The sequence below is a fragment of the Mercurialis annua genome, linkage group LG5 (genome assembly GCF_937616625.2).
Source record: "Mercurialis annua linkage group LG5, ddMerAnnu1.2, whole genome shotgun sequence".
In the NCBI taxonomy this organism is placed as follows: domain Eukaryota; kingdom Viridiplantae; phylum Streptophyta; class Magnoliopsida; order Malpighiales; family Euphorbiaceae; genus Mercurialis; species Mercurialis annua.
The window spans coordinates 1,282,752-1,296,576 of NC_065574.1; the positions used below are offsets into that span (position 1 = coordinate 1,282,752).

A 13,825-nucleotide genomic window follows, 5' to 3' on the forward strand; every position below is an offset into this window, starting at 1 on the left:
ATTAAAATAATGAAATGACCTTTTTTTATTTAAAACATTTTTGATAAAATATACTAACAAGCATAAAGGCCACAAAACATAATATCAAATATTTTATATATTCATCTCACATTTTTATATTCTCTGCACAAGACTAATTCATTTCTATGCCTTTTTATTTTCGGTAATCTTTCATACAGAAAATTATTCTCATATTTTATTTTCTTTTGTTAACATTGTACTATTCGCTAGACTCACACAGGCTGAAATTATGGGCATCAGGGAAGCTCTGAGTTGGGTTAAGGTGTACCAAAAGGTAGTGATTGAATCAGATGCTATGGAGGTTGTTCTCGCTATAAGGAACCAGAGTTGCGAGGAGTCAGATTTCTTGATTTTAGACTGTGTGAGTCTAGTGAAACAGTTTCCTAATTTGAATTTTGTTTTTTAAGGCAATCTGCGAATCAGGCCGCGCATTGTTTAGCGCATTATGCCCGTTCCATGTCAGGTCATCAGGATTGGTTTAACCAATTGCCTGAATTTCTTACGGCTGTTGTCGCTTCTGATTTAAGTTAATATAATCGACTTTACACTAAAAAAAAAGAACATTGTACTATTAAATATTATTCTAACCTTACTTTACTAACCTTATTTGTAACGTTTACTATTGTATTAAATATTATTCTAACCTTACTTTACTAACCTCAAATACTAAAATCTGAATGACAATTAATTCTCAATGTCAACTAAAATAAAATAACAAATGGAAATTAATTGACTAAATAGTTGGTTATGAATTAGAAGAGCATTGCAGTATTAGCAGGGGCAGCAATGTCGATAAACAACTTCAACAATGCGTACGACAATCATAAAGAACGACACCGCATTCGCACTCACCTATAGTTCCAAGCTGAAAAGCCTGAACACACCGCAGTTTCCGGCGAATGTGCCGCTTAAAGTTGACAGACATCTTTTTTACACGATCGGGTTAGGGATTAACTCGTGTCCGAGTTGCTTGAACGGAGCCAAACTCACTGCTTCGTTGAATAACATAAACTTTGTCATGCCTTAAACTGGTCTGCTTCAAGCTCATTACTTCAACATCAATGGAGTTTTTACTACAGATTTTCCTGATAACCCGCCGACGCCGTTTAATTACACGGGTGCACCTCTGACGGCGAATCTTGGAACGAAATTAGGAACCAGACTGAGTAAAATTGCGTATAATTCAACTGTGGAACTTGTATTACAAGATACGAATCTTTTAACCGTTGAATCGCATCCTTTTCATTTGCATGGTTATAATTTCTTTGTTGTCGGAATTGGAATCGGAAACTTTGATCGGAATAAAGATGCTGTGATATTTAACTTGGTTGATCCTCCTGAAAGAAATACAGTTGGTGTTCCTACTGGGGGATGGACTGCCATTAGGTTCAGGACAAATAATCCAAGTATGAGCTGAAAATTTACTATATTTTCTTGGTTTTCACTATATTAATGTTCTTGATTTTCTTGGTTCTTTACTGTATGTATGCTCTTGATTTTCTTGGTTCTTACTAGGGTTATTTGCATATAAAATCTCAACCACATACGTTTGTAGCGATTTAAGCACAACTTGTAAACTTGGCAGAAAATGGTGACGTTTTGGCCGTTCCGAAAACAAACGACATTGGATAACGATTTTGGGCTGTGAAATGTCAAAAAAAAAATGAAATCCTAAAATTTTTCATGCCACAAAAATGAAAGGTCGGGCTTTTTTATGCCAAGTTTTAAGTTATGGTTAAATATCTACAAACTCGAAAGGTTGGAAGTTTTATATGCAAATAACCCTTCTTACCATATAGATGTTCTTGGTTTTTACTACATAAATTTTCTTGATTTTCTTGGTTTTTACTACATAAATGTTCTTGATTTTCTTGGTGCTTAAGGTTCTTATTTTTTTGTTTATTTTGATAGGGGTATGGTTCATGCACTGTCATTTGGAGTTGCATACAGGTTGGGGTCTGAAAACAGCATTTGTTGTTGAGAATGGAAAAGGACCAGATCAATCTATTTTGCCTCCACCCAAGGATCTTCCTTCTTGTTAACAGTTCTGATACCAAACAGAAAATACAGAATTTGGATTTCTTAAAGGATTTTTTTACCAATTTATTGTTCTTTCAGGCATCAATTTCTTGAAAAAGTGTGCAGATATTAGATTGGAGGCTGATGTCTATCAAATTGTAACATTGTAAAATTCAAATTCAACTTATTCAATAAACTTGCTGGCCAACAATGGCAACATGATATTACTTTTGTATCTTAAGCAATCTCTCATCCTAAACAACAAAAACTAGAGCAAACATATAATAACGGATTCAAAAACCGTAACTAATCATTCGATCCAATTTACCGTAATCAATTAGTTGAAAAACAGATTAACCCTAAATGACAGAAACATAAGCACCACTTCACAAGAACAAAACTTCTCCTATAAGGCAACAAAAATAAAACCTAAGTCATTAAGAAGCTAGTGTGGCAACAAGAACTATCAACAGAATCAGCAGAACAATCCCAAGCCAGCAACCCCAATTAAATTTCTTCTGCTTCATTTGCTTAGCATAGTACAATCCATTAGTTCCACCATTAATGTAACTCTTAGCAAGAGCAACATTGTCTTCAATATTGTTGATTTCATCACCTTGTGTCTCCACCAATACAGCCATGTCAAGAAAAACTTGATGCAACTCAGTCAAGCTTCTCTGTATCTCCTTCACAGCTTCATGTCTCTCCCTATTCTCCAACACCATCTCTGCTTTTCCTTCAAACACTTTCATCAACCCGCCTCCCGACAACATCTTCTCTAACATTTCATCACTCGGATGCTCCCCCATCACGTTATAGTACCGCCTTTTTAGTCCCTCTTTATGATCTTTCAGAATTTTTTCTCTCAATGCTTGGAAATTATGCATCATCTCCTTTAACTTAACTCTCAATCCATCAGTCACCGAAACCCTTGTTCTGTCAACCGGGGTACCTTCTTTATAAGCCATTGACAAACTCCGATTCGCTGCATTAGACTTGTCGAGCAATTCCAATCTCGACTTGATGTTCTTGGTTTTTCGAAGAATGGTAACCATATCCGAGTTTATCCTGTCTCTAATTCCTTGCAGTAGTTTAGTACTGTGAGTGGATTTTGAGTCTTCATTTAGGTCTTGAAGATCAACAAGGAGATTAGTGATCTCTTCCATTTCAGTAGTGATTAAATTCACTTCTTCAAAGAATCTTGACAAGTTTTTCTCATCAGTAGGGTCTAATTGACCCATCTCAAGATCTGGCTGATCAAATTCCATGTCTTTCATGGCTTGTTTCTTGAGTTCTACGTAATTAAGGAACGATTTAGTCATTAAATCGTTCATCTTTGGTATAATCTGCCAAAAAATGTTAATTTCTCAAGAACTGAACTAACATTGATATTATCAGTATAAACCTACTAAATCAAGAAGCCATTGAAAGAAAAGTTGAGAAAAATAAACCTCGAATTCAAGAATGAAAGATCAATTGATAATGATGATCCTCTGCAACTAGAAACCTGAAATGAAAAAACAAAATTAAAAAGTAAACATCTTTTTCCCGTAATTCAAAGAGTAAGGAATGAAGAACATAAACCAGGATAAAACAAGAATCAGAATAAACCTTTGATGATCTTTAAAATTGTTTTTCTTGAGTGATTAAGCAAATTTTAAGAGAAACTGTTGATAAAGAACACTGGGTTTGGAAGATTTTGAGAAAAAGATAGGATCTTTGGGACTTATAAAGATCAACAATGGCTCTGGTTTCTGTTACGGTTTCATTCAAATTTTGAAATTTAAAGGTTTTTGTGAGAAATGAAAAAACAAAATAAGGCCGTTTTATGTGTGTGAATTGAGAAGACTTAAGTTACGATTTGCCCCCTCAACTTAGGATAGGTAATAGAACATAATTTAATTATATTATCAATTTACTCATAAATTTAAAAAAAAATTATCAATTAGTTCTATTTCAGCATAATATTTATTAGGTTTCAAGATTAAAAAAATCCAAATATTTAGTGAAAATATTAATTATATCAAAACCTATCAATTATATCAATTACAACCAATTGACAAAATCCAAACGCTTGAATGAAATTGGATACAATTAAAACACAATAAATTAAACTTAGCTATAATTAATAAACTTGAAAAGTTTGGATGTAATTTATATTCTCTTTAAATGTTTTAGATTTGTTTGTTCATTAGCCATATTTATTATCGGAGGTGAGCCACACTCGTCGATTCGGGTATAAAATTGAAGTGAACTAATAAAAAAAGTTTAGAATGAAATTGACGATTGCTAACAAGTTGAAGGGCAAATGGCATTTAAGCCCAATAGAGAGTTCAGTCAGCAACTGTAATGACTGAAATCAACCAACAATCAAAATTGTAGAATCAAAATGGAGAAGAAGAAGAGCAAAGTACTGATAATTGGATCAACAGGAACTCTAGGGTTCCATTTAGCACATTTTAGTATCAAATTTGGTCACCCAACTTATATTCTTGTAAGGGACTCTGCTTTCAATGACCCTCTCAAATTACAAAAGATTGAATCTTTATCTAATGCTGGTGCCATTCTTCTCAAGGTAACACTCAATTTCTCTTTTAATCCCATCTGGGTACTCATATTTAATGTCTAATTGTGAGGTTTAATCTGCAAAGTTTCAATTTTTGAATAAAAAAAGTGTTTTTTTTAGGGTTGTTTGGAGGATGAGAAGAGTGTTGTTGAGGCAGTGAAGCTAGTGGATGTGGTGATTTGTTCAATTCCATCAAAACAGGCTCTTGATCAGAAGCTTCTTATTAGAGTTATTAAAGAATCTGGCTGCATCAAGGTTGTAATTGCTTTCTTAGTTTGATTCATTTTTTAAATTTGTGAAATGATTTAGGATATTCAATCAAAGTGTCCCCATTTCGGAAATGTTTCGAGCACTTGACATTTCGGACATGTTTTGGGCACTGAATCTTTATCTAATGCCGATGCCATTGTTTTCATTAACAAGTGTCCCGTTTTCCCGTGTCATGTCCGTGCTACCTAGCCTATATGTGTATTTGAAAGAAAAAATTACATGAATAAGCTTAACATTTGTTGATACCTTGTGTAGAATTGAATGTAGATGGTAGAACCATAAGCTAAGAACTATCGATTAATGACGAGGAAGCTTTATTAGAGAAATTGGATCGGAATTTTGCTTTTTGTGTCACTGTTTATTGTAATGTTTTCTTTTCGTAAGAAAAAGAAGCTTGCGTGCTTATGTGTGAGGAGTCTCTATTAGAAGGTTGTTTTTCTTGTTCAATAAGATAGATGTGTATGTTGATTGTTACAGAAGTTCATTCCATCAGAGTTTGGAGCAGATCCGGATAAAGTTCAAATATCCGGAATGGGGTATAACTGCTATTCATGGAAATCTGAGATTCGGCGTCTTATAGAAGCTGAAGGCATTCCTTATACTTACATTTGCTGCAACTTGTTAATGAGAATTTTACTTCCGTCAATAGTTCAGCCTGGTTTAGCAACTCCACCGAGGGACAAGGTCACAGTGTTTGGAGATGGAAATGTTAAAGGTTCAATCTTCAAGATCTAAAGAATCAATGAATTTATTGCTGATCTAGCCTTTCAGGAAATCCTTACCGGTGAAATCTTAAATATGCAGTTTATTTGCAGGTGTCTTTGTAAAAGACGAAGATGTTGCTGCCTTTACCATTTGCGTTATTGATGATCCACGGACATTAAACAAGACGTTGTATTTGAGGCCACCTGGAAACGTCTACTCGTTAAATGAGCTGGTAGAGATTTGGGAAAGCAAGATTGGGAAAAAACTTGAAAGGAATTATGTACCAGAAGATCAACTTCTTGATAGAATCAAAGAGACTCCATATCCAGACAATGCGAGTCTGATTTTTATATACTCGATCTTCGTCAAAGGAGATCGCACATACTTTGATATTGAATCTTCTGGAGGGTTAGATGGGACACAGCTTTACCCCCATTTAAACTACACTACGATCAGCAAATACCTCGAGACCTTAGTATAATGCTGGTGTATCATCATTATCGGCTTGCTGTGTTTATTTTTTGAACTGAAACAAGCAGCAATTTTTGCATGGGAACGTACTTGTACTGCTCGAGCTTTCAGATGATATTATATAAAAATAATTTCTTAGACTGAGTTGTTTGTTATGTATTCTATTGAATTGTTATCTTGAAAAGCTGAAATAAATCGGTTCATGTGATGGTGGAAAGAGTTTGGATTTATTTTCTTGTTTCATCTTTATTTATAGCTTTCAGACAGCAGCGGATTCTGAAATGAAAGCCTATCAGCTCAAGAAAAAAATTATAAAAGTAGAGTTTCGGAGTTTCAAAGTGTTTCCATAAATGGAAGTTAAACGCTGAAATGCAGGACTGAAGATGTTTCCGCGCTCAATTTTGTACGAAGCTATAGCTTAATGGTTACTATTATTCTGCTTTTATATATGTTACGTTACTGAATTTTGTTTCCGACTCGCAGCAATTTTCAACTAGGAAGATGACATTGCCACTTATACTATCAAATCTGTGGATCATCCAAGAACTCTGAACAAGATTCTCTATGTTGCTCTTTCAATGAACTTGTGTCATTGTGGGAAAAGAAAATTGGCAAAAACCTTGACAGGATTTAAATTCCTGAAGAACACATTCTGAAGAATATTAGGCATCTATCCAATACTCCCAATGTCATATGGCACTGAAAATATTTTTAATCAGAAGACAAGTTTTTCTTCTCCCATAATTTGCTCAAATACATTTATTCTAACTTTAAACATCTATGCTAAATCTGTAGAATCCAATAGTAGTCGGTGTCGCAGCCTAAAAAATGCCGTTTTGTCGTTTTAGCGTTTCTGTTTATAGATATTCTGCTGCACGACACTGCAATTGTCGTATTAAACAATGGAACGGGAACAAGGTTCTCATTAACAAAAATGTAGATGATTCACATTACAAGCAAACGAGCTTATAAGAACTAAACATAATTGAATGATTCACATCAGTCTACTTTGAATGCACAATTAGTATATATATAACAGTACTCAACTATACATTTTTTTTGCTGTATAATTCAATGATAAACATTAGCTGGAAAAAAAAAAAACCAATGTTGCTTTGAAAAATGACTCAACGATCCTATGAACTAAAACATCTCATGAGACGATCACTGTTATAGGAGAGGCATGGAATGCAGCATGAAGCATATCCTTATCTGCGTAGTTTCCAAGCTCCTCGGAAAAGCTAAAACCGCAACACTCGTCACTGTCAGAAGCCCAAGAGATGTCAACTGAATTCATCGACTCTTCAATATCCGAATCACACAACGTCTCCACTGAATTCATCAACTCTCCATCCTCCGATCCACGCCTTTCGTAATCATCACCGAGTCCTGATAAGAATTGATGATCTAATAACATCTCAGCAGTGAGTCTAAAAGCAGGGCTCTTCACTAAACAAGCATTCAAGAAATCCTTTGCGTCCTCTGAAACCTGAGATGGAATTTGGGGAAATCCGTAGGAAGCAGCACTTGAATCCCAAACCCTCTTGCCTGTTAACATCTCAAAAACAATGCATCCGAGCGCCCATATATCAGACGGAGTCTCCTGAATTCGGTAGCCCACAGTCTCCGGGGCCATATACGAAGTAGTCCCTCCAGTGAAAGAATCTCCAATTTTCTTGGCCAACCCGAAATCGCCGATCTTCGGAACAAATTCGCCACCAACAGAGGCGTCAGTAGACACAAGCAACACATTCTCAGGCTTTAAATCACAATGCACATAGCCATGGCTATGAATATAATCAATTCCTTTGAGAATAAACCTCGTGTACCGCTTGACGTCAGATTCAGGCAACCCGCAGCCGCCGGATTTCTTGATCAGAGAATGTAGGGTTCCGCCAGAAGCGTACTCCAACAGAATGTTGTAGAACGTATTACCATACTGATCAGTAGTCGTTTCTTCGCCGAAACATTGAAGAACATAAGGACAACCATAAAGACTGCTGTAAATTTCCTTCTCCTTGTGCAATGAACTTGACTCAGAAACCTCGGCCGATTTGACCGCCGCAGTTGGAGGATAAACTGAGCTGGGTTTTTTCAGTTTAGCAATAAAAACCGACCCGAATCCTCCTTTCCCGAGCAACGAGCCTCTTAACCAAGAAACTCCATTGTTATAAGCCGAACCAAACTGTATTTCTTCTTCTTCCGGTATCGTATTTAAATCAAATAGTACCGGTATCGCATTCAAATCAAATTTTCTCTTCATCATGATGACTCTGTATATATTATTTTCTTCTACTGATGAAGACAAGAGAATTTTCTGAACTAAAGAACAACTAATGAACTGAAAACTTTAAGAATGTAAGTAAGCTCAGTATACTGAAGTGGCGGAGTTTAGGGTTTTATTTATATAGATTTGGAACAGGAACTTGCCGCCATAAACCTGAATTTGAGTTCTTGCGGTAACTACAAATCCTATAGAATGTTCTATTACAAAATAGACACAAAACTTTTAAAATATTTCCAAAGATACCCTCCATCTCTAAACTGTTAGATAAGCAAAGAAAAATGATAAATTTGCACCCGAGTAAACTAAATAGTTTAAAGTTTTATTATGTTTCAAAATTGGTGTACTATTTATGTATAGAAGTATTAGTAAATTCAAAGCTTAGTTACTAAAATACATAACACGCATTTTTAAAAACTATAGTAATATTTTTTAAAATTTTAAAATCTTAACATTACAATTATATTTTCAGTAATATTTTTCTTTCTTAATTATTAGAAATTAACTAACTATTTTTTTTATCTGAAACAAATAGCACCGTTTTGGAATTTCATATTTTTTTGGTGTGTTTTATGCCCTTATTGTTAGCTAGTATGGGTAGATATTGGAATCGGCTAGGAATTTATAGTATTTATTCGTGCCTTAGATTTAATATTTTTGATGATTCAAATTCTTTGATTCGTTTAAATCTTTTCGTATTTGTTCGCATTTTAAGTTCAATATTTTAAATGAATCAAAGATATTTTAGTTTTAATGAAGTTGTTAAAGTATAGCTAAAACATAACGTGAAAAATATGGAACTTCTAAAAGTGTCAGGAAATTTGTAACATTTGAATTTTTACATGTTTAGTGTCGTTAAAATTTTATTTCAAATTTATGTTTTATTATTTCATTTTTTTATTAGTTCTGTTTAGTTATTTTTAAGAAAAAATATATCAATTAATTTACACTGTATTTTAATATTTATCACAATATAAAGTAGCTAGGGGGTACAAGCACTTTTACCTAATAGCCTAGAGATTTTAATAATTATTAATTGATTATAATTAAAATAGCTATTTAATTAGTATTACAGTTATAAATTAATTAGAATACAAAACAAGATAAATTACCGCAACTAGAATAACGAAACAAGGTACATTATTGCACTGCTGTACTAAATAAGCTAAACTATTATTTTTACAGTTTTTTTTGTCTTTCTTTTATATCATAACTTGAGTTCATTAGTCTAATTACCACATAATAATATGCATGGGCATGATCTTTCGTAATTAATAAGAAAAAAATTGAACTTATATCTTTTGATTTAAAGTTGAATATATATAACTATAAAATAAAATTATTTAGATAATTGAGTTATTAAATTATTAGCTTTCCTATACTGTACTTTTTTTTAATAATCAAAACTCTAAACTTTTTTAAATTATAGTTCTCTTTGTTCTAAATCTATCTATCATCTATATCTATATCTATAACAAATATAAAAATATATTTGCGGAAAAAACACTTTCATTTATGGACAAAACCAACACACCAATGTCACCAACGCCCTCTTTTCAATAGTCAGCGAAAATAACCAGCAGCTCGCCCAATCAACAAAACTGCTGCCCAGTAATAAAGGAGGAATACCCACTTGCTATAAATTTATTTATTTTTCTATCGAATTTCCACATTTTAGCATAATATTTATTAGGTTTAATGACAAAAAAATTCAAACATTTTAAAAAATTATCAATTATATTCAAATTTTTCACTTTTATCAATTATAGTCAATTTTATTTTATTTAATTTTAGTCATAGCCAATTTCATTCGAACATTTGAATTTCTTTTATTTCAATTGACTAATGAAGTAAAATAAATTAGATTTTGCTATAATTTATACTATTGAAGGTCTCGATATAATTAATATTCACCTTAAACGTTTGGATTTATTTGGTCATTTGCCCTATTTATAAGAAGTAAGCAACACATGCCAAATTAGATGTAAAAATGAAATAAATTGATAAAAAAAAACAAGTACTAGCAATTGACCATAAAATTAATTTTTTTGTTAATTAACAATTGCTTGAAAGTTGAGAAATTGAACATAAATTAAATTTTGTGTTAATTGATAATTGCTCGTAAGTTGAAGGGCAAATTGATCATTTAGCCAAATCTTGAGTTCAGTCAGCAACTAAAATGACTGATTTATTAACTGAAATCAACCAACAACCAAAATTGTAGAATCAAAATGGAGAAGAAGAAGAGCAAAGTACTGATAATTGGATCAACAGGAACTCTAGGGTTCCATTTAGCACATTTTAGTATCAAATTTGGTCACCCAACTTATATTCTTGTAAGGGACTCTGCTTTCAATGACCCTCTCAAATTACAAAAGATTGAATCTTTATCTAATGCTGGTGCCATTCTTCTCAAGGTAACACTCAATTTCTCTTTTAATCCCATCTGGGTACTCATACTTAATGTCTAATTGTGAGGTTTAATCTGCAAAGTTTCAATTTTTGAACAAAAAAAGTGTTTTTTTAGGGTTGTTTGGAGGATGAGAAGAGTGTAGCTGAGGCAGTGAAGCAAGTGGATGTGGTGATTTGTTCAATTCCATCAAAACAGGCTCTTGATCAGAAGCTTCTTATTAGAGTTATTAAAGAATCTGGCTGCATCAAGGTTGTAATTGCTTTCTTAGTTTGTTTCATTTTTTAAATTTGTGAAATGATTTAGGATATTCAATCTAAGTGTCTTCATTTCGGAAACGTTTTGAGCATTTGACATTTCGGACATGAAACTTCTTTCTTAACGTAGAAAAACTTAAAATAAAACTGTTTCGTCATGTCCATGACTAAGTATCCGGTTTCCATGTGTCTGTGTCCGTGCTACCTAGCCTATATGAATTTGAAAGAAAAAAGTGCATGAATAAGCTTAACATTTATTGATACCTTGTGTATAGAATAGAATGTAGATGGTAGAACCATAAGCTAAGAACTATCAACTAATGATGAAGCTTTGATCGAGAAATGGTATCGGAATAAAAAGAAGCATGTGTTTATATGCGAGGAGTTTCTATTAGAAGGTTGTTTTTCTTGTTCAATAAGATAGATGTGTATGTTGATTGTTACAGAAGTTCATTCCATCAGAGTTTGGAGCAGATCCGGATAAAGTTCAAATATCTGGAATGGGGTATGACTGCTATTCATGGAAATCTGAGATTCGGCGGCTCATAGAAGCTGAAGGCATTCCTTATACTTACATCTGCTGCAACTTGTTGATGAGAATTTTACTTCCGTCATTAGTTCAGCCTGGTTTAACAACTCCACCGAGGGACAAGGTCACAGTGTTTGGAGATGGGAATGTTAAAGGTTCAATTTTCAAGATCTAAAGAATCAATTAATTTATACTCCTTAGGAAATCCTTACCAGTGGAATCTTAACAGATGCAGGTTATTTGCAGGTGTCTTTGTAAAGGACGAAGACGTTGCCGCCTTTACCATCTGTGCTATTGATGATCCACGGACGTTAAACAAGGCGTTATTTTTGAGGCCACCTAGAAATATCTACTCATTGAATGAGTTGGTAGAGATTTGGGAAAGCAAGATTGGGAAAAAACTTGAAAGGAATTATGTACCAGAAGATCAACTTCTTAAGAGAATTAAAGAGACTCCATATCCAGACAATGCGAGTCTGATTTTTATATACTCGGTCTTCGTCAAAGGAGATCACACACACTTTGATATTGAATCTTCTGGAGGGTTAGATGGGACACAGCTTTACCCCCATTTAAACTACACTACGATCAGCGAGTACCTCGAGACCTTAGTATAACATTGGAGTGATTCTAACTTGTAACTTATTTAACAGCTTGGCGCCTTTGGTTTTCGAACTGGAAGAAGAAGCAATTTTTGCCAGGGAAATCACTTCTACTGCTTGAGTTTTAAGATGATGTTATTCAAAAATAATCAGTGAATCACTTAGACTGAGTTGTATGTTATGTATTCTATTGAATTGTTTTTTTCGAAAAGCTGGAATAACTCGGTTTATGTGACGGTTGAAAGAGTTCGGAATTTATTTTCTAGTTTCATCTTTATTTAGTTATTCATAAGGCATTGCCCTCGGAATTTCCTTTTACAACTAATTCTCATCAACTGCATTTTGATTCGCATTTGCATCTCTCCGTTGTCTTTTGTATATTATTGAAGTGTCGAGACAGAAAAGTTTGCAAAATGGCGGGGGAAGAGCAAGATTCTGATCATTGGAAGTTCCTGATCAAGTTAAGCTCATTGCTGCTATTAAAGAATCTGGGGAACATTAAGGTAATTGAGAGTTTCGAAGCGTTTTCAGAAATGGAAATGAAACGCTGAAATATATGACTCGAGAAGTTTCTGCGCAATATTGTACTAAGCTAAGCTCAATGGTTACTATTTTTCTGCTTCATTTAAATATTTTACATTTTATAGTTTATGAACATTTGGAGTCGAAGCTTCAGAGCTCTACAGCCTGATGTTAATAAATATACAACTATGGATAAGTACCTTAATTAGTTCGTCTATGGCTTAAAATTAATGTGTTTCAACCGAAAAATTCTTACAATAACCTAGTTAGTCACATTCAATTATAAACCATCCATTAATTACGTGAATGCAGCATTGTTGAATGGAATTATCTAATCAATAAATATTACATTTTTTTGTTATATTTTTACATTATTTATTGATTGGTTAATTATATTCAATAATATCGCGTGCCACGTAATTAATGGATAATTTATAATTGGTTAGTAAAACTATTGACCTTTACTTCTTTTCGATTATACCCTGACGTTGTCTATCGGTCAATATTATCTTATTTCGTATTTTTAGCTTTAAATAGCATCCTAAATAAATAAAAAATGAATGAGATAGATATATATATTAATTTTTAAATTTTATTAAAAATTAAATTAAAGAAAAATTGATATTTCTAAGCTCCTATGTTCGAATCCACCACTGTCTTTGTCGGACCCGCTGCCGCTCGTCCTCCCCGTGAAAGACAAGTTCAATAGATCGCGTCTTCCTTTAATTATGTGGATACAAAATGGAATAAAAACAATAAAGGTCGATAATTTAAAAAAAAAGTTATTTGATTGCTAAAATATTTACATGAAAAGTTTGATGTAAATGTTCAAAAAATTATTTTTTTGATATAAAATCAACTGAAAGATACATAAATGATCCTAATGTTGACACTGAGGTGTAAAAACACCCTAATGAATTGAAAGGTGCAAAAATGACACTCAGTTTAACGGTGAAATTTAATTATGTCTAACAAAAAGGTCTAAATTTTATTTTTCAAGACATTAGAGTCATTTTTACACTTTGGTGGCAACATAACTATAAGGGTTCTAATTAAGATCCAAAAAAATAAAGGGGTCAAGTGAGATTTTGAGTAAACATTAGGGTTATTTTGTACCTTATCCCCACTTTTATAACGTTAAGGTTATTTTTGAAATAAAAAAACATTAG

At 33.2% G+C, this 13,825-nt stretch overlaps 4 protein-coding genes and 1 long non-coding RNA gene across 5 annotated transcripts; 3 read left to right on the forward strand and 2 right to left on the reverse strand.

The window, feature by feature from the left end:
- The first annotated feature begins 603 nt into the window (after positions 1-603).
- On the forward strand, positions 604-2,275 carry LOC126682184 (uncharacterized). The gene is made up of 2 exons (XR_008790658.1): positions 604-1,427; positions 1,933-2,275. It is a non-coding gene; the product is annotated as an uncharacterized LOC126682184 (long non-coding RNA).
- Positions 2,213-3,839, reverse strand: LOC126682183 (syntaxin-112-like). Its single transcript, XM_050377776.2, has 3 exons — positions 3,652-3,839; positions 3,492-3,547; positions 2,213-3,386 (listed from the first exon to the last, which is right to left on the reverse strand). Exon 3 carries the CDS (start codon positions 3,372-3,374, stop codon positions 2,478-2,480), a length of 897 nt encoding a protein of 298 aa, XP_050233733.1. The 5' UTR covers positions 3,375-3,386; positions 3,492-3,547; positions 3,652-3,839; the 3' UTR covers positions 2,213-2,477.
- Positions 3,840-4,314: 475 nt separating this feature from the next.
- On the forward strand, positions 4,315-6,269 carry LOC126680941 (probable pinoresinol-lariciresinol reductase 3). Its single transcript, XM_050376249.2, has 4 exons — positions 4,315-4,615; positions 4,727-4,861; positions 5,354-5,591; positions 5,692-6,269. The coding sequence occupies exons 1-4, from the start codon at positions 4,430-4,432 to the stop codon at positions 6,060-6,062; spliced, it is 930 nt and encodes a 309-aa protein (XP_050232206.1). The 5' UTR covers positions 4,315-4,429; the 3' UTR covers positions 6,063-6,269.
- An 898-nt stretch (positions 6,270-7,167) lies between these two features.
- Positions 7,168-8,404, reverse strand: LOC126680937 (mitogen-activated protein kinase kinase kinase 20-like). The gene has a single exon (XM_050376243.2). The coding sequence runs from the start codon at positions 8,316-8,318 to the stop codon at positions 7,206-7,208; it is 1,113 nt and encodes a 370-aa protein (XP_050232200.1). The 5' UTR covers positions 8,319-8,404; the 3' UTR covers positions 7,168-7,205.
- A 2,120-nt stretch (positions 8,405-10,524) lies between these two features.
- Positions 10,525-12,399, forward strand: LOC126680940 (probable pinoresinol-lariciresinol reductase 3). The gene is made up of 4 exons (XM_050376246.2): positions 10,525-10,753; positions 10,864-10,998; positions 11,450-11,687; positions 11,779-12,399. The coding sequence occupies exons 1-4, from the start codon at positions 10,568-10,570 to the stop codon at positions 12,147-12,149; spliced, it is 930 nt and encodes a 309-aa protein (XP_050232203.1). The 5' UTR covers positions 10,525-10,567; the 3' UTR covers positions 12,150-12,399.
- Positions 12,400-13,825: the final 1,426 nt, after the last annotated feature.